A 19616-nucleotide genomic window follows, 5' to 3' on the forward strand; every position below is an offset into this window, starting at 1 on the left:
TATTCTATTCTACTGAGCCATTTACTTTATGTGCATAGTCTTATCTTATGTTATTTCTTATTGTTGAGAATGAATCGGCAAGTAAGCATTTCATTTGACATGGTATACCATGTGACGGGGTATACCATGTGACGGGGTATACCATTCCGTACATGCGACTAATAAAACTTGAAATTAAAACAGTACAGGCGTAATAGTTATGGTTATTGTTTTGTGCTGAGCATCACCTACACCTTGGAGACAAGTCTGGGCAATGACTCCACCTCCCTATTCACAGCAGCTCCCTCTGTCACACAGTAATGGTTTTAAACTCCAGCTCGAGTTTGTTGATGTTTCTAGGCTTTTCATCTGACCTAAAGATGTGGGCCTCCTAAATTAAGTTTGCTCAAAATTATGCTTGAACATGTTTTTGTGTTAATGGGAGTAACCAGTGTTGTCCCCCTGTGTTTGTGTAATATGGTCACCCTTACTCCCAATGAGTCCCTGCACCCCCACCAAGGCCCACTATGATATCTAGCATATCATCGTCCTGAGTGTGTACGTAAGTAATGTTAGTGTTGTTTCATACGTGTGTGTGTGTACAGCTGCAGGAGCAGTTGGAGCGCTTCATGAAGATGAATGGGGAGCTGAGACACAAGCAGAGCATCGTTACGGCCCAGGTGAAGAATGCTGTGGAGAGGAAGGCTGACATGGAGGCAGACCTCCGAGAGAAACAGAAAGAGATAGAACGCCTCACCACCCAGCTGGAAAAGGCCAACGCTGCTGCTGGCACGGTAAGAAGTGTCTGTGTGAAAGCGGTGGGGTGCGTGTGTGTGCATGCATGGTGTGGAGGGTTGTATGTGTGTGGATGGGTGGCTCTGTGTGTGTAAAGGTGTGTTTGTCCCTTGTTGAAAGGCAAGGGTTCATTTCCATTTTTGAATTGGCCTTGGACCTTCATATTATATTTAAGCAAAAAGTCCCGAGGGGGTGTGGTTTGTTGGCCATATACCACAAATCCCTAAAGTGCATTATCGCTATTATAAACTGGTTACCAACATAAATGGAACAGTAAACAAGTACTTTTGAGTCATACTTGTGGTATATTGTCTGATATACACACAGTTGAAATGCTGTTTCAGCCAATCAGTATCCAGGACCCAAAGTACCAAGTTTATAATACTACATAAACATTAGTCATGCAGTGTGGTGTATTCTGACTCACTTTACTGACTTGTTTGTTACACCTTGTTGTCATTTCTCTAGAGAACTTTTAGTGTCCTGCCCTCTCCCTCAGTTTATTTTGTAGCTGAACTTTAATCTTTGAACATTTGTCACTGTCCTCTCTCTGCCAAGTCTTACACTTGGCCTTTGTTTTCTTTAAACTCTTCACCCTGTAAAAGAAACTGTAGCCATTTTGAAATATTTGTTATGACTAAGATAAGAAGGGAATATGTGTGACTTTCCTCTCTGACAAAGGAGTTAACTCATTGTTGTGAGAGGAAACAGCGTTGGCACAAGATGTACATGTATGTATTGTCCACCTACAGTATAATGTGACTAAGAAATCTCACTACAAGAAAAATGTTGTCTTGTTACTTTGTAATAGTCACACATTTTGCCAAATCTCATCATTTTGATGGGTATTATGCTTTTAGACAGTTTCAAAGACTGTAAAGTTCACTAAATGTGTTATACCAGGTGAACAACAACATTTTGTTTCCCTTAGCCATAAAACACATGACTGTTGTTACATTAAGTAAATTGTGATAGTGTACCTATGTTTTCTCCACCCCAACAGGCCAATCCGTGTAAGACAGAAGTGGACCTGACTGACAAGCTGGTGATAGACCTGAAAGATCCCAACAGACCCTGTTTCACCAAGCAGGAGGTCAGAGAGATGCTGACAGAGAGGAACGAGCTCAAAGCCAACCTGTTCCTGGTGCAGGAGGAACTCTCCTACTACCAGAGGTAGGTACTATGGGGGGATGTTTCATACCTTTTATGGATGTGTATGTATGTGTTTACATGTTTATTTGTTTGTGTTTGTCTAGTTTCATACCTGTGTGTGTATGTACTGACGTGTGTGTCATTTGTGTCATCCTCACAGGGAGATCCTGAATGATGAGCGGTGTCCAGGATTCTTGCTGGACGCTGTACGTTCTGCAATAAAGAAACAGAAAACTGTCATCAAGGCCAAGATGTTGGGCATGCCAGAGGACGAATGCAGCAGGTGACACTGACACACATACACACACACGGGTACACACACACACACACACACACACACACAAACACAAAGACGCAGTGCTGACTTTGTGGATGTGCTTTCCTTAAACAGTGATGAGGAGAAAGGACCCCTGTTTGAGAGGAGAGCAGACACAGAAACCGAGACAGATAGCACTGACAGCAAACCACAAGAGTCTCGCATCAGGAACCTGTAAGTACTACTGGCCTGTTTTTGCTAATGTAAACAACACATCTATTAACATAGCTATTTACATACAGAAATGTAAACATGTTTAAAGCACATTTACAACATTCAAAGAAACCCAATCAGGAGATAGTTCTAGAAATTTAGTATGAATAGTTGCCTGTTACAATGTTGTTACTCTGCTAAAATGATGCAGGACCTTGTTCTGTTGGAGAATTCCTGCAAAAGCCTGATTTGTAATGACAATGAGCCTCAGTTAACTATGCAGTTCCCTACCATAACCCTTACTTCGAGGCCACTGATTGGCTAGGCAAAGTTGAGGCAGGCCTGTGGTTGGTTTGACAGGTTTGGCTTCTTTCATAGGCCTCCAGCATGCATCAATCGTTCCATCAACTTGTGGCTATGTCCTGAATCCTGATTATATTGTCTGTCTATGTTAAACTACCTCTGGACTCCTGATAATACTGTTGTGTGTCTATGTTTACCTCAAGGCAGACATTCAAACACATGCTGCAGCTCTGTTCACTGTTCTGCTTTTACTTTCAATGTATAACTTTCACAGCACCTGCTGATGCCTCTGACTAAGCCCATTAATATAAACATAGACTACTCCCCCTTGTGGTGTAACTAGGGACTACCTCATATCTACAGAATGTAGTACATTTACATTTACATTTAAGTCATTTAGCAGACGCTCTTATCCAGAGCGACTTACAAATTGGAAGGTTCATACATATTCATCCTGGTCCCCCCGTGGGGAATGAACCCACAACCCTGGCGTTGCAAGCGCCATGCTCTACCAACTGAGCCACACGGGACCGTGTGGTACTTATTACATGTTTTTATTTTTATTTTTTATTTTATTTCACCTTTATTTAACCAGGTAGGCCAGTTGAGAACAAGTTCTCATTTACAACTGCGACCTGACCAAGATAAAGCAAAGCAGTGCGACACATACAACAACACAGAGTTACACATGGAATAAACAAACGTAATAAATTGAAATATATACAAAAAAAGACGGAAAATACAAAATTTACACGGAAGAACGACAAACAACGTTTGCACTGCTACGCCATCTTGGATGCGATCTCAGAAACTCTGACCAGAACCACATCTCACATGCACGCTTACCGTTTAATGATCACAGTCGGTCACAAGAGACTATGCGGCATATAACCTTTCAGACAATATCTCAGACCTGTGACCTGTGTTGTTTTCTCTCCTCCTGTGTGTACCTTTAGTTTCTTCTGGTTGTGAGTTAGTATAGCTGATCCTAGACCTGTGTTGTCTCCTAGCTTTGGCTTCCTGACGCGCTCCGGCAGCAACCACAGCAGCCGTAGTCCCAGTGAAAACAACGCTGCTTCTTCCTGGGAAATCATCGACGACACTGACAACACTGCGGAGACAGAAYCCCGACAATCACCATAACAACCCTCAACACCCGTCCAACTACACTTGTCCTCCATTCTGTTCAGTTTTCACAGGATGTTTCATACTGGTTAGGTCTCCACAGCAGCCCTAAGAAAGGAAGAGCCTTCTCTCATGCCTTCCTTCTTTATTTGTTATTACCCCTCGTTCGTGCTCTGTATACCTTCCTCTTCCTCTCTCTTTCTCTCCCTCTGTTTCTCTCAGGAATAGGTTCAGAATGGTGAAATGGCCAACTGTACACTTTGCATTGACAATAACTGTGCAGGACATTATTAAGAGGGACTTTTTTTAACGGATAGTGCTTTTGTAATTGTTTTAGTATTTGTATTCAACATTATAGTGATGTGTATTGGTATGTAACCATCTACAACAAATCTCTGAAGCAAATTTGTATTGAGATATTTTAACAAATATTTTTAGCCAAAGATACCAAGATATATATATTTTTAAAATAAATTTTAGCCCCTTTTCTCCCCAATAATCGCTAGTAATTACTATCTTGTCTCATCGCTACAACTCCCGTACGGGCTCGGGAGAGACGAAGGTCGAAAGTCATGCGTCCTCCGAAGCACAACCCAACCAACCAGCCTGGGCACGAACCCAGAGACTCTGGTGGCGCAGCTAGCGCTGCGATGCAGTTCCCTAGACCACTGCGCCACCCGGGAGGCCTACCAAGATATATTTTGAACACAGCAATCATTAGTCATTGCAGGAACACACATGGTGGACTTCTATGTGTTTAACATTTGACCTAGTGTGGGTGTTTTTGGTGTGTTTTGGGGTTGCTGTAATTCTTACAATCTGTGACGGACTTGGACATAGTGTGAGTTATAGAAAACCTTTTGCCACAGAGTAACAGTCATTTATTGATTAGAATTGATATTCTTAACCATCAGCTCTTACATTTTTGATAGAATCCTATTATGAGTTCAACCATGTCTTCCCTAGGACCATGAATTGAGCATTGGGGTTGGTTGTTATGCATGTGGCTGCCAAGTGTGCGTGTGTGCACGCCTGTCTCTGTGTGTGTGTGTGTGTTCACTGGGACACCAGCCCCTGTAAGTTAGTTGCTGCACTTACAGAGGAAATGTGTGTTTCCTTGGGGGTAAATGGGAGATGGTGTGTGTGTGCCGTCACTATCCTTCCATCTGACCATATCGTTAAACAAACACACACAGAAACACACACCTACAACAATGGCTGCCCCCTCCCATAACTTATCGGTACTCAGACATCTGACTCTGACGTAGTTTTCTGACATTCTAAATGAATGCTGCTGGTGATAGTGTTGAATGACGTATTTTCCTACAAACTGTATGTACATGTTCTTTTTGTAAGCATGACTATTTTTAAACGGAGAAGCCTTTGAGCTATAAAAACCAAATAAATATCTGAATTGAAATCAGAAGTGTGTATTGTGGGAGAATGTGAGTTGGGCTGTCAACATACATCCATTTACCAAGAGAACATCCCACTTCTGATCTAGGATGGACAGTTAGGCTTTTCTTTGCAACAAGGTGAGTGTGTGTGTGTTCTTGTGTGGAAGACAGATGTACAGTACACAAACACACATACAAACACATCTAAATATGCTGCTCACCTCTTTCCATAATTTCTCAGTATGTGGTGATGTCTTAAAAAAGCCTTACTGAGGCAGATTGAATGGGAGGAAGTGGCTCTAACTTCCCCAGGAAAGAGGGAGAGGAAACGGACGGGTTTGGACCGCTCAGTCAGGCTGGGCATACAACTACAAGACTAATGACTGAAGAGAGCTGGCTGGGGAGAAAGACAGATAGAGGCAGGGAGAGAGAAACATAAAGAGAAAGACTGCCTTCCATTGGCCTACAAGACCACAGAGCTGGACTAGGGAAAATAAAGGTAGAAGGAGAGAGTGACGGGAGAAAGACAGATAGAGGGAGCGAGAGAGAAAAATAATTGAGAAAGAGAGAGAAGACTGCCTTCAATTTCCATTGTCCTCTTCTGGACTTTGGAAGAGAAGAGTGAGCGAAAGAGAAGAAAAGGAGAAAGGGATTTTCCTGTGAGTTGGACACGTTCTGAGACCTATTGTGGGCTGGTACCTGGTTGTGGGGTGGACATGGGCCAGTTTCTGACGGGTCTAGGACTACTGCTCTGCTGTTCCCTCTCCTCCCCTCAGAGACTGGCTCCCTCAGGGAGAAACGTCTGCCAGGACCCCAGGTGATGACTACATTACACTCACACTTTATTTTTCTCACTTTCGTTTTCTGCCTTTTCTATCCAGACATGTATCCTTGCTTTATGAAACATTCTCAGTATCTTCATAATTGTAATCTTCCATTATTTCATGAAAAAAAAACACAGTAAAAAGTCCCATCAAGAAACTTCCTACTATGCTTTACAGTATGTATTTTGTTTACCCACCTCTAACAGGGATACTTCCACTCTTGTCTGTTGCACTGGATGGAGACAACAGAGAGAGGAGTGTATTTTACGTGAGTATCAGTTTAGGGGAGAGAAGTGTACTTTACATGAGTATCAGTTTAGGGGAGAGGAGTGTACTTTACGTGAGTATCAGTTTAGGGGAGAGGAGTGTACTTTACGTGARTATCAGTTTAGGGGAGAGGAGTGTACTTTACATGAGTATCAGTTTAGGGGAGAGGAGTGTACTTTACATGAGTATCAGTTTAGGGGAGAGGAGTGTACTTTACGTGAGTATCAGCTGACAGTAAATTGTGTAAAACCGTCCAGGGCACACAAGAACAGGCTTTTTGTCTTGTTTAGGTAGTATTGTATAATTCAGCACTGTGTCTGTTGTTTATGACTCCAGCTGTGTGTGATGGCGAGCAGGCCTGCCAGCAGGATGAGGTGTGTGTATACCCGGGCGTCTGTCGCTGTCGACCTGGCTACTATGGAGCCCACTGCAAGACACGTAAGTCAAATCAACTCTGACGTTTAAGTTACATAGGCTGTGTCACTCAAACAATATATTTTGAACACAACAAGAGTCAATATAACAACTTTGGTAGTGCTTTACATTGCAGGAATAAAAGGGTAAGAACATTGTAATTAAGTGGAAACTACTGAAGTATTACAACCTGTCTCCCTCTTCAGGCTGCCCTCCAGAGTTCTGGGCACCGGACTGCCGTGAGCTGTGCAAGTGCCACCCTCATGGGCGCTGTGACCCGATCACGGGCGAGTGTACATGCCTCTCCAACCGCTGGGGGCCACTCTGCCAGAACGCCTGCAAATGTGGCCGTCATGGACACTGCCACCCCGTACACGGCAACTGCACCTGCGACGAGGGCTGGTGGACACCCACCTGTACCAAACAGTGCCAGTGCTACCCAGGCACCTCCACCTGCAACCCACTGACCGGCAGGTGAGAGAGAATGGGTTTATTTACAATGGGAGGCATTAGTTAGCTAAAAGCTGAATCACTTGATAAAATTTAGCCTGCAATTTAATAATTTAAAGGACAGTGTACACACATATTTTTAACACAATAGCTACAACACAATAGAAATATATGTTTTCTTAAAAAACGTTGGTTGGCAGGTGTCAGTGTGCCCCGGGTTACTGGGGTCAGAAGTGCAGCCTTCGCTGTAGCTGCTACATATCATCCTGCCAACAGAAGACGGGGGCGTGTGAATGCCAGAACGGGTGGTGGGGTCCGACGTGTGACCGCCGCTGTAACTGTGACCTGGAGCACAGCGAGTGTAATGCGGTCAGCGGGGAGTGTGTATGTCAGCCTGGGTACAAGGGAGCCTTCTGTAACGAACCGTGTGGACCTGGGGAGTATGGCAGTGGCTGTAAACTGAGGTAAGAGAGTGTATATGGATATTGCAGTGATGTTTTGATGGTACAGCCTTGTCATTTTGCTGTGGATGTCTCTCTCTCTCTGCCCTCCTATGTAGCTGTGGCCACTGTGAAGGAGGCCAGTCATGCTCTGTGGTTGATGGTGTCTGTACCGCCTGTGAGCCTGGGTGGAACGGCACACACTGTGACCGGCTGTGCCCGCACGGTTACCATGGAAACCACTGCCAGGAGGCATGCCCACGCTGCAGGAACGGTGAACCATGTGACCCCAGGACGGGGGCGTGTTCACGATGTGATCCAGGATGGACCGAACCCAGGTGTGTGTGTTTGATGGCTAACTACCAGTGAAACGTATCTGAGACCTTTTACAGTAATTCCACTTCCCAGACATGCATGTGTCGTTGATACTGAAAAGGTGCAGTGTTTTCTTCTAGTGYTGATAGTTTTGTTGTCCCTCTGTTATCTGGGCCACTCTGTATGTCTGCAGGTGTGACGAGCCGTGCTCTAACAGGACATTCGGGGACGCCTGCCGCTCCCTGTGCAGCTCCTGTTTCCATGGCCACTGTGATCGCGTGACAGGAAGTTGTGTCTGTGGGCCTGGGTTCCAGGGACGGAGGTGAGAGTACTGAGAAAGCAGACAGAGGTTCTGTTTGAATACTCTTAAAATGCATCCTTCCTTGAAGTGATGTGAAACAATGGTTCAAATAACTACGTTTCTCCAATCCAATAATGTCTGATTTAGACATCTTGCTGGGATTATGTATCTGGCTGTCACTAACAGGTTTCTCTCTGTTGTGTCCCCAGTTGTAACATCACCTGTCCAGACCAGCTGTATGGCTTTAACTGTTCCTCTGTCTGTGACTGTGGAGAGGGCACCGCCTGTCACCCAGCAACGGGGGCGTGTCCATACAGTATGTACTCCTCCTATTGGATACAGCGCTAGTTGGTGGATAATGTGTAGCTAATGATAAGTAATAGTAGATGAGCCTATGGATTAAAATATTTGTTTTTCCTCAAGAAGGAATATGTGAGGTTGAATCACATTTGTTTGTGTGTGTGCGCGTGTGTGTGTGTGGTGTCAGGTGGTCACAGGGCTCTGATCACTGGTCTCCTGGTCCCTCTGCTCTTGGTGCTGCTGGGGCTGGTCTGCTGCTGCTGCTGCTGTGGAGGACCTACTGACGGCAAAGACAGGTGTGTGTGTGTGTATATAATTCTGATGACAAAGACAGGTGTGTGTGTGTGTGTTCCTCTGACTCTGCTCTGGTCCTACAGGGTAGCAGTGGGTGACGGTGGTACCTCTGTCCGTATGAAGCATCATGTGTATAACGTCCTGGCCAACGTGAGCTCTGCTGTACCCTGTATCTCTGTCTGGTCCTCTGGGCTACCCAGAGTCACAGGTCAGTCCAATATCACACTAGAGATCATGTCTGTATCTATGTAAGGAAGAAACTCCAGTACTTGGATGCTCTGAAAGTTTTTCTCCATGCGCTTGGGAAAAGGAGTGGTGTCCATACTATACGTATTACAATATTATGACAATAATAATAATAATAAACGCTTCTCTCTCCAGTGTCCCACCACGACCCTGAGCTGACGTTCAACCACAGCTTCATAGAGCCTCCCTCCTCAGGCTGGGTGACGGAGGGATCCTTCTTCGACAGTGATGAGGAGACCAGAGAGGTGCTCTACTGTGTCCCCCCCAGAGAAGGTAATCAGTGTGTGTGGGTGTGTGTGTGTGTGTGTGTGTGTGTGTGGTGTGTGTGTGTGTGTGGTGTGTGTGTGTGTGTGTGTGTGTGTGTGTGTGTGTGTGTGTGTTGTGTGTGTGTGTGTGTGTGTGTGTGTGTGTGTGTGTGTGTCAACCCTTTGCGTTTCGATTGACTACATTTTTTCTCTCTCTCCCTGTCCCTCCATTCCCCCCCTCTACGTCCCTCAGACATCCCAGCAGTGGCGGGCGGTGAGTTCCAGGAGTTCCAACATGAGATGAGTTCTAAGTGTAACATCTTCCCTGACCCCTCTGCCTTCAGTATTAGTGCAGAAGACATGTCCCTCCCCTTTGGCATCCCACGCACCTCCAGCAACGCCAAGTCCAAATGCCCCTCCGTCTCCTTCGCCGAAGGCACCAGGTAACACCAGGTCGTAGTCATCATGATGAGGACATTGGGCGCTACACACACCACACGACACTACGCAGCACTTCAATTCTCTTTTTGTGATTGTTTTTAATGTTGTGAGAATGTCAAAAAATGTACCCTTGGGGAGTAATAAAGTACAATCTCATCTCATCCGAGGTTCAGCCCCAAGGAGCGCCGAGGCTCTGCCCAGGACCTGACTCCCGGGGCCCCCCGCACCAAACCCAAGTCCCCCTGGGGGATCCTGATGCTGTCAGCCCTCCAGGCCCAGGGAGGGAAGGCCTCAGAGGGGGAAGAGACGGAGACAGGTGAGGGGGGGGTGGATGGATGTGGAGGTGGGACTGGACCATTGGAAGACCCAGAATCCAGTGGTGAAGCAGGGGACCCCGATGTGGACAGGTACACAGCTACCCCATCCCGAGCCATGTCTACCCTGCAGGTGCCTGGAGCAGTGGTAGGGCAAAGACGCACCATATCCAACGCTGCTTTTCCCAGAAAGGGTGGGCAAACACCAGGGTCCACATCCGATGGCCAGCAGGCAGAGATGGATAAAGGGATGGACAAAGTGACCACAGTGTATGTGACAGTGGGGAAGGCGGGGGTGGGGAGGCCCCTGTCTAAACTAGAGCTCCCCAGCTCGGAGGGCCCGGTACAGGCCATGCTACGCAGGCTAGGCAGCCTCCAGAGACACAAAGACCAGGAGGTGGGAACTAAGCCCAAGGGGAAGAGCCCGGGGGCGGAGGGGATCACCAAGCCCCCCAGGAGGAAGCTGGGGACTAGGGCCAGTGTGTGGGAGCAGGGGGGTCCCCCACCCTCGGGGGTGGAGGGTGCTGTAGGGGAAGGCGTATCTATGAGGAAACCCAGTAGGAGGAAACAGCACGCCCACCACAGCTCCCCTGCTGTCATGGGAAACACTGACGCTRGCACTAACACTCAACCCCCACCAGAGGACGCCCCTGCCACTGTTACGCCCACGAGGCCCCTGTCCTCCATTTTGAAAAGCGTGCCAGAGGTCGCTGGGTCAGAGGTCAGGGGTGAAAGGTCCGGGGTGAGGGAAGAGAACGGCGACCCTGGGATGCAGACTGAGAGTGGATATCGAACAATCGGGCCAGCTGGATTTGTAACAGACGCTGTTAGTCTGAGTGAAGTCATCGCCAATGAAGGAGTGGTGGCCGGTGTGGACGATGGACCTAACCTTTATGAGAATGTGATGATTATGCATTCCTAATTTCAGATGCAATGACTGTGGTGCTCTATCTCTTCTCACAATTGAGTATGTAGTTCAACTACTAATGAATGAGGCATTTGGAAACTAGCCTACTGTACTGAGTTAACAGTCGAGTCTGACATAAACTAGCAATCTTTACAATATTGAGTATAGAATTTTATGAATTACACTATGTATATGATGGTTCTGTACAATATGTACTGTATGTATGTATATTATACAACAATAGGATAATGTTGAAATCACCTTACCAAATAGTTATTGACACTGTAACTGCCATGTGTGAAACAACTATGCAAATSAAAACTAAAAAATGCTCCTGTGCACTTTGTTCACTTTGACTTGTCTGTCATCACTGGGATAACATTGCTCTGTGGTGCCAGCTTGAACCATTTAAAAGTGTTGGCACTGGCAGCACCAACACTTCCCAAACCATCACCTGTCACACCATCACACCATCACCTGTCTGTGACATGTATTAGGCTGTGTCCCAAATGGCACCCTATTMCTTTTAAAGTGGCCCTGGTCAAARGTAGTGCACTATAAAGGAAACAGGGTGCCATTTGGGATGCACMCTGAGTGAAACAAACCAAGTGATGAAACTGATACCTGCCATGCATCTGATGTATTATGGTGTCTGTCAGCTGCATTCCCAATATTGTAGGGTTGAGAGCATTTTGGTTGTGTTGGGATTTACATATAAAAGAAAATAAGCCACCATAGACATATCTGTAGAGACTATATTCATCTCTATGGTGACCACTCCCCCTCTGCTTGTACAGGATTTAAGGAGGGGTTGACAGACAGGGTTAGAATGGATGATTGATGACTTGATCTTCTTTAATCAAATTTCTGAATGTTTCCAAAAATCAGCAGTGAATCAACAAGTCTGGACCGTGTACGCTGTGGTGTCTCATTGGAACAGATATCCCCCGGCTACCTGGCATAGTCTACTATCAGGCTAGCATAGTCTATGTACTATCTGTAGGTTTTGCCAAGCCTGTGTCCTCTTGATCACTGTTAAGCTTGCCTCCCACATAGCATGTCCTTCTATGCAGCCAAAAACAGTTTCATCATATTCCACTGAAAGCGCTAGTCAGGAAATGGAGTCCTGGTGGTCCAGAGTTGTGTTTGTTGATGTCTTTCTAGCCTGTCATTYACTAGGTGGTAGTAGTGTTTCTGTATCACACTGTCAATCCAACCTTTAAAGACCCCTCTTGTGAACTGGGTCAGATATTAGAGAGGAGAGATAACCCACAAATTATTACAGTTTACAATAGAATTCAGTAGTATACTGTAGAATACTATACTACACACTGTGAAAGCCTCCACTTCTATGTCAAAGATAATAAAACCAAAAACCATAGTAAATACTACAATAATGTCCGCAAAAACACTACAGTAAATACTACAGTATACTACAATCCGCAAAAATGCTACATTAATTACTATAGTATATACTACAGTTTTCTTTCACTACAGTATTTATACTATAGTTAACTGTAAATACTACAGTATACTACAGTAATTACTATAGTATTCACTGTAGTGTTTTTGTGGACTTCAGTTTGCACACCAACCAACCAGCTGAACTTTGCCCCAAATCATGGGGAACAGAGGGGGTGGGGAACAGAGATGGGTGGGGAACAGAGGGGGTGGGGAACAGAGATGGGTGGGGAACAGAGGGGGTGGGGAATAGAGATGGGTGGGGAAGTGACGGGATGGAGAATAGAGAAGGGTGGGGAACAGAGGGGGTGGGCCTTCATTGATCTCCAATAAGGGGAGCTACAGCGCAAATACTACAAGGCTAGTTTGACTGAATTGAGCCTTGGATTAATTTCAATACCCCCAATAACATGTGGGTACCCTTTACAGCTAGAAAATATTTAATTATAAAAGTATTACACACAAGTATTCCAGGTACAAAGAGAAATGTCCTCATATCAGAACATTTTTGTGACGTGATTCTTCTAATTTAGAGGCGAAAGAAACGCACACCTATTTAGGAGAGGCGCTGGCTAGCGTAGTAGAACAGTCGCACACTCTAGGAGCTCAGATGCAATACTTTAATAACCTAATATCCAACGTTTCGACAGACAAGCTGCCTTCATCRGGGTATCAGCTTGTCTATCAAAACATTGGATATGAGGTTATTAAAGTATTGCATCTGAGCTCATAGAGTGTGCGGCTCTCCTTTCATTTTTCAAGTGATTCTTCTAATTATCTAGCTTTAAATTACTGTCTATTTGAGTCTTTGATGTAAAACATGTTTTGACATACTGCATATGTTTCTTTATCCAGTTGTGAAACTATTTCTTCTCAGCCTCCAGGTGTTTTTCAGGGCAGCCCAGCCAGTACTTGCCAATGGACCTGGGGTAAGGAGGGCTGGCTGGGTCCACTTTCTTGGTCTTCAGATCCACTCTGTAGTATTTATCTGGAAAACGAATACAGAGAATATGTCTGGTGGATTTCAAGTTGTTCTGTGCCCTTAGGGTGTGTGCTTAATGGGAGGTTAAAAAGAAAAAAGCAATAGGACAATAAAGTATCCTTCCTTACCTCCCTTGAAGAAGTAGACGCTCTGCACTGGCTGGCCCTTGTTGACAAACTCCCAGTAGGCCCTCCCCTCAGCGTTGTATCTGGAGTCATAGTTGTATCCATCTCCTCTCCTGTCTTGGTCATCCCTCCTCCTATCCTGGTCATCCCTCCTTCTATCCCTGTCTCTGTCTCCATCCCTGGCATCCGTTCGGCGCATGTCCCACCCTCCAAACATCCCCTCCATAGCCATCCCCCTCTCCGCCAGCTTCCGACCGAGATCCATACCCTTCTCAGCGAATCCTTTCCCCATATCCATCCCCTTCTCTGCGAACGCCTGCCCCATAGTCATTCCCGTCCCGGCACCCCAGTAAGACTGGCGCCTACTTCTGCGGCGGCCCCACTGCTGTTCCCACTGCTGTCCATATTGTTGTCCTTGTTGTCCATATTGTTGTCCATTTTGCTGTCCATTTAACTGATCCTGTTGACCATACTGCCCCCACTGTTGGTCCCATGGCTGGCGCCTCCCGTCGTTGTGGTCCCGTAAAGGGGGTAAGGGTGGGAACAGGGGTGGGGCCAGTGACCTGGGGGTGATGTAGAGTCTCCCTGTCATGACAGCGTCCACTGGGGCCTTGATGCCGATCCAGTCCTTGTTGATGAACCGATGCCCACCATGGTGGTTGGGGACTGGTGGAGAGAGAATGACAGATGAGATGTAGCATTAGATGGTGGGGGCTAGCTTTAAAACTATTCCTGTTTGTTAAGCAACCATTTTCTTAAAGTCAACATTGTGCCATTAATGATTCCTTATATCCTCTTTCTTCACCTCCTCAATACGCATTGGGCGAGAAGGTCCACAGGTAAGAGGCTTGGATCTTCTTCTCCAATGCGTTTTGAGAAGGAGGAATGGAAAGAGGAAGTGAAGACACAAGAAAAGATCATTGAGAAAGCGCCACAGCGTCTTACTGCCTCTGAAGAGCATGTTGAAGAGTTCCTCCCAGTTGTTGTGGTAGATGTCAGTGTAGGCTGTGAACAGAGCGGAGGGAGACCCAGCTGACATCTTGATACACTCCTCATGTGATGGCTGGTGCTTGAACTCATACTGGTAGTACTGGTCACCTGGGAACACAGACAAACAACTGGTCTGTTAACAAAACAGATTATGTGAAAAGAAATACACTGGAAACAGTGAGTTAGTCACTTCATTGTGGCTATATCTTCCATCATTTGAATAAGTTCAGGAGGAGGACTATCATTGAGAGGTATTCTCAAGTTTAAACACAAAAATGAATTCAATCACTTATCAATTAGCAACTGCCTAGTGGATTGTATTTTCTTCGATTTAAGATTTGGTGTGACCTTTGAAGAAGTAGACCTTCTCTTTGCCGTGGTGTCCAGGGGCTGCTATGGCGAAGGCTGCGTCCACGTCGTCTGGTATCTTCTCAAAGCCCACGTTGATATCCCTGGGATAGTCCTCCTCCAGCACACCATCATCAAACCGCCAGTACTTGTTACCCTGTTGGAGGATTTGCAATTTGAAAAATATGTTTGAAATTAATAAATGTAATTTATATCAGTGAAGTTGGCAATTTATAACAAATGTATTACATTTATAAAATGTATAATAAATACAGACAGCTAGAGATATAACTTCCATTACCAACCTTCTACCATCCTACCAACATTTAATCTTTAATCTAAGCTCTCTAGCCAGGGTATTCATCCCACCTTGAACATGTATGTCTTTCCCTGGCAGTTGATACGTGTGAAGGCAGCATCTATAGGCCCTCTGATACCCCAGATGTCCTGGATCAGTTTGGGGTAGCCGGGCATCACCGACTTCTCATCCAGCTCAAAGAACCACTCCCCTAGGAAAGGACACAAAACAAACACCTACATAGAGATACAGATAAACAAAACCTCTCCTGGTGTTTTTCTTCCACTCACCGACACCTCTGAAGGTGACGGGGTAAGACCCATGAAGACCCTTACCTCTGAAGGTGACGGGGTAAGACCCATGAAGACCCTTACCTCTGAAGGTGACGGGGTAAGACCCATGAAGACTCTTACCTCTGAAGGTGACGGGGTAAGACCCATGAAGACCCTTACTTCTGAAGGTGACTGAGTAAGACCCATGAAGACCCTTACCTCTGAAGGTGACTGAGTAAGACCCTGAGTAAGACCCATGAAGACCCTTACCTCTGAAGGCGTAGACAGAGCCGTTTCTGAGCTGCATTAGGGAGTCCCAGGGCCTGCTGCTGCATGGCTGGCATCTGGGTCTACTACCGGAGCCTTGTGTGTCGTCACCACTTCCTCTGTGGTTGTCTGTGGGATTATGTTGCCTCGATGGCTATAGCTGTCTCTGGGAGTGGGACTACCACTGGGAACTGGCCTCTCTGTGGGCCTCGAGCTGCGCCTCTAGCTGGCTCTGTGACTGGGGTTATCTTTGTGGCAATTTTGGCAGGAGTAGGGGTGGTGTTGGGGGTTCTGAGGCGTGTGAGTTGCCTATGTTGGCTGGAGCTGGATTCCCCGGCCTCAGGTTGGGTCGGGAAGGCGGGCGTTGTAGGGTAAATGGACCATCGTCATCCTCTGCAAATTCAAAGGTGTCCCCGCGTGCTGAAGGAAACAGGTCACATTAAATGAATCACACAATGAATTAATAGCAAAATATTATATGAATGATGAACATATGCAACTCATTACCATGTTAATCAGTGGTGCATTATTCAATATGACCTTGAAAGGTTGTTAAAAGGGAAATCTGTGACTTTTCTAACAATCAATATACAAACACGACACACACACACACACACACACACACACACACACACACACACACACACACACACACACACACACACACACACACACACACACACACACACACACAACACACAACTTACTTTTCATATGACATGCGGTCTCGTAGTCTGAGCAGCAGCTCTTGTAGTACCGACACATGGTGTCACACTGGCAATCCTTCTTGGAGTCGAAGCCATTCTCACAGCGGTCCATGCATGACTCTGACACAAAAGGACACAGAGAGGTAACTTATAAATGACAATAGAACAGCAGAAATGACAACTCAGTTTAATTTCAACCAAAACGTCCCCAATACATTTTCAAGTCAACCTAGACTATATTATTTTTTAATGGTATACTTACCCCTCTGCAGCAAAACACAGTAGCTATCCGGCTAGCAGGAGTATCAGCCCGAGCCTCATGCTGTCTATCTTTCTGGGTCTCTCTTGGGTGTGTGACGGAGAGACGCCAGGGGTAGAGAACAGTGTGCTACTAATCAATTACCAATGCAATGCAGTGGCTACCAGTGTCATTCACCTCTACAGAATGTTTACTTAAACCTTGATTCAACCTTGTTATCAACCTTGTTTTGCTGAAGCAATCAGTAAATAAAGAGTTTCATTCAAAAATCTTTATATCAAATGCTGTAAGTTAGCTTTCATGGTTTAAAGAACTTGTGAAAGAAATGTGTGATTTTATCACTATCTAATCATGGCATGGGGTTGTTCAATGACATCTATCCCTTGATAGTTTCATTTCAGAGAAGACAAATAAGCATGTTTTTTGCAAAACGCCTCTATATCTGCCTCACTCTCAGAGAATAAAGTAGTACTGCTGGTTTTACATAGTCAAAGTAACAAATAACGACATTTGTAATAAAGAACTGTACAAATGATACATTTGTGACATCAATATTTACAAAATGTTTTTACAAAATGAATCAATACAGTAATATGAGATCTGTAACATTTGCATTTGACATTTTAGTCATTTAGCAGATGCTCTTATCCAGAGCAACTTACAGTATTAGTGCATTCATCTTAAGATAGCTAGCTGAGACAACCACATATCATAGTCAAATATACAATATATGCGAACATTCCATTCCAGCTAAACAATTAATAATTAGCGTTGGGCAAAAAATAACACAATTTAATACACATCTAAAATCTATGAATAAAACATCTGAGAACAGTAATATTTTACACAGATATGAAGGTACCATAAGCATCATTTCGAATGAAAAAACACAAACGTGAAAAATTGGTGGATACAGCTTTTGGAAATAACCTTTTCAAATTGAGCGAGAGAGTTTGAGTTCCAATTGTCTAGTTAATCTACTTTGAAGAAGTTACATAAGCCTACAGTACTTGGAAAGTTACACAAAATCCAAAATCTCACAGTATAGATGTCTGAGTGATCAATAGTGTAGACCTAACACAGTTTCTGTTAGTGCCTGTTTGGTCTGGTTGATAAAGAATTACTGACACTATTTGTAAATGTTGTAAAATATGTAAATTATAATCATTAAAGGGGCAATCTGCAGTCCGGACAATTACAAAGCAACCACCCTACTCCGCCAATGTTTCAGTAAACAGCTGAGGGATGGGCTGGAGAAATGTAACCAATCTAAAATTCATAGAGTTAACAGAGCTATGAATGCAAGGACTGACCAACCATGCTATAAAAAGTATAGTTTAAACCATGTTTAGAGCTCTACAGTGTTTGTTTATAATTACAGTTTTTACAAACAAAAGCTTATATTTTGGTTGTGATGGGTCACACAGTTTAACTAAAACCAAGCTCATGAAAGTATTTATGAATGATATTATTCAAGAATCAATGGCTATACAGAAAGTATTCACACCCCTTTACTTTTTCAAAATGTTGTTGTTTCAGCCTGAATTAAAAAATGTTTTACATTTAGATTTTTATCACTGACAACACAATGCCCCATAATGTCAAAGTCAAATTGTGTTTTTCAACATTTTTACAAATTCATTAAGAATGAAAAGCTGAAATGTCTTGAGTAAAACATTATTCACCCCCTTTGTTATGGCAAGCCTTAATAAGTTCATGAGTACAAATGTGCTTAATAAGTTGCATGAACTCACTCTTGGTGCAATAATAGTGTTAACATGATTTTTTAAAGGACTACCTCATCTCTGTACCTCACACATACAATTATCTGTAAGGTCCCTCAGTCGAGCAGTGAATTTCAAACACAGATTCAACCACAAAGACCAGGGAGGTTTTCCAATGCCTTGCAAAGAAGGGCACCTATTGGTAGATGGGCACAAATAATAAATCAGACATTGTATATCTCTTTGAGTGTGGTGAAGTTATTAATTACACTTTGGATGGTGTATTAATACATCCAGTCACTACAAAGAGTTGCTTACCAAGAAGACAGTGAATGTTCCTGAGTGGCCGAGTTATAATTTTGACTTAAACCTGCTTGGAAAATTTGAATAATGGGCAAATGTCTCACAATCCAGGTGGGGAAAGCGTACCCAGAAAGACTCACAGCTGCAATTGCTGCCAAAGGAGCTTCTACAAAGTAATGACTCAGGGGGGTGAATACTTATGTAAATTAGATATGTATGTATTTCATTTTCAATACATTTGCAAACATAAAAAAAAAAAAAATCCACTTTGTCATTATAGTGAGGAGATGGATGAGAAAATGTTTTATTTAATCAATTTTAATTCAGACTGTGATACAAATACATGTGCAATAAATCAAGGGGTAAGAATACTTTCTGAAGGCACTGTAGCCTATATCATGAATTGAAAAGTAAAAAGATTGATGTAGAAATCATAGATTGACCCTTTAAGTGTAACGGACGTGAAATGGCTAGTGACGTCACCGATTGAAAGGCTATTAGCGCGCACCACCGCTAACTAGCTAGCCATTTCACATCCGTTACATAAGCAACAGTAAAAGGCCTAATGACTACAATGGACAACATATTGTTATTTGTTTCTGCTGATATAGTAATTGATGTCCACTGTTTTATCTTATTGTAGCTCCATAACAACATATTTGGCACAGCTGATGTGTGTAACACCTTGTGGATTGATTATGCTTCTACCTTGATCCACAAGGGGGCATAGTGGAGACGAGCACCATACTGGCGCTTTGTTGCTGAGCAGACCTCGGCATGACAGTTGGTCTGTAAATATATCCTGAAGGTAATGGGCGGTACTAGTTTCAGGATGCTCGAAGATGCTGAGGCGAGGATGTCAAAGAGAGAGGCTATTTTAATAATACGGAAATAAGATATCT

The 19616-nt window shown here is 44.3% G+C and overlaps 3 protein-coding genes across 6 annotated transcripts in view; 2 read left to right on the forward strand and 1 right to left on the reverse strand.

Moving 5' to 3' along the window:
* The window catches only part of LOC111949607 (rab-interacting lysosomal protein), a 17413-nt gene extending 12170 nt beyond the window's left edge, over positions 1-5243 (forward strand). For all 3 annotated transcript variants that reach the window (XM_023966924.2, XM_070434121.1, XM_070434122.1), the window contains 5 exons: positions 585-773; positions 1778-1947; positions 2087-2209; positions 2318-2416; positions 3709-5243. In XM_023966924.2, the coding sequence (XP_023822692.1) occupies positions 585-773; positions 1778-1947; positions 2087-2209; positions 2318-2416; positions 3709-3841 (714 nt within the window). In that variant the 3' untranslated portion in view covers positions 3842-5243. The remainder of the gene's footprint in view (positions 1-584; positions 774-1777; positions 1948-2086; positions 2210-2317; positions 2417-3708) is intronic.
* A 348-nt stretch (positions 5244-5591) lies between these two features.
* LOC111949534 (scavenger receptor class F member 1) lies at positions 5592-11324 on the forward strand. 2 transcript variants are annotated; one of them, XM_023966798.2, is made up of 13 exons: positions 5592-6037; positions 6251-6312; positions 6648-6749; positions 6932-7199; positions 7376-7639; positions 7735-7953; positions 8124-8252; positions 8441-8547; positions 8719-8827; positions 8909-9033; positions 9207-9344; positions 9570-9759; positions 9925-11324. In XM_023966798.2, exons 1-13 carry the CDS (start codon positions 5937-5939, stop codon positions 10991-10993), a joined length of 2883 nt encoding a protein of 960 aa, XP_023822566.1. In that variant the 5' UTR covers positions 5592-5936; the 3' UTR covers positions 10994-11324. The 2 variants fall into 2 exon arrangements, with proteins under 2 accessions (XP_023822566.1, XP_023822567.1); XM_023966799.2 differs by having other exon boundaries at positions 9931-11324.
* A 488-nt stretch (positions 11325-11812) lies between these two features.
* On the reverse strand, positions 11813-19493 carry vtna (vitronectin a). The gene is given in 10 exon segments (XM_070433867.1): positions 11813-13427; positions 13550-14212; positions 14492-14644; positions 14885-15041; positions 15254-15393; positions 15725-15793; positions 15796-15850; positions 15969-16141; positions 16429-16548; positions 19463-19493. Coding segments are annotated over 10 exon segments (1686 nt in total). The 3' UTR covers positions 11813-13302.
* Positions 19494-19616: the final 123 nt, after the last annotated feature.

The sequence above is a fragment of the Salvelinus sp. IW2-2015 genome, linkage group LG22 (assembly GCF_002910315.2).
Source record: "Salvelinus sp. IW2-2015 linkage group LG22, ASM291031v2, whole genome shotgun sequence".
NCBI lineage: Eukaryota > Metazoa > Chordata > Actinopteri > Salmoniformes > Salmonidae > Salvelinus > Salvelinus sp. IW2-2015.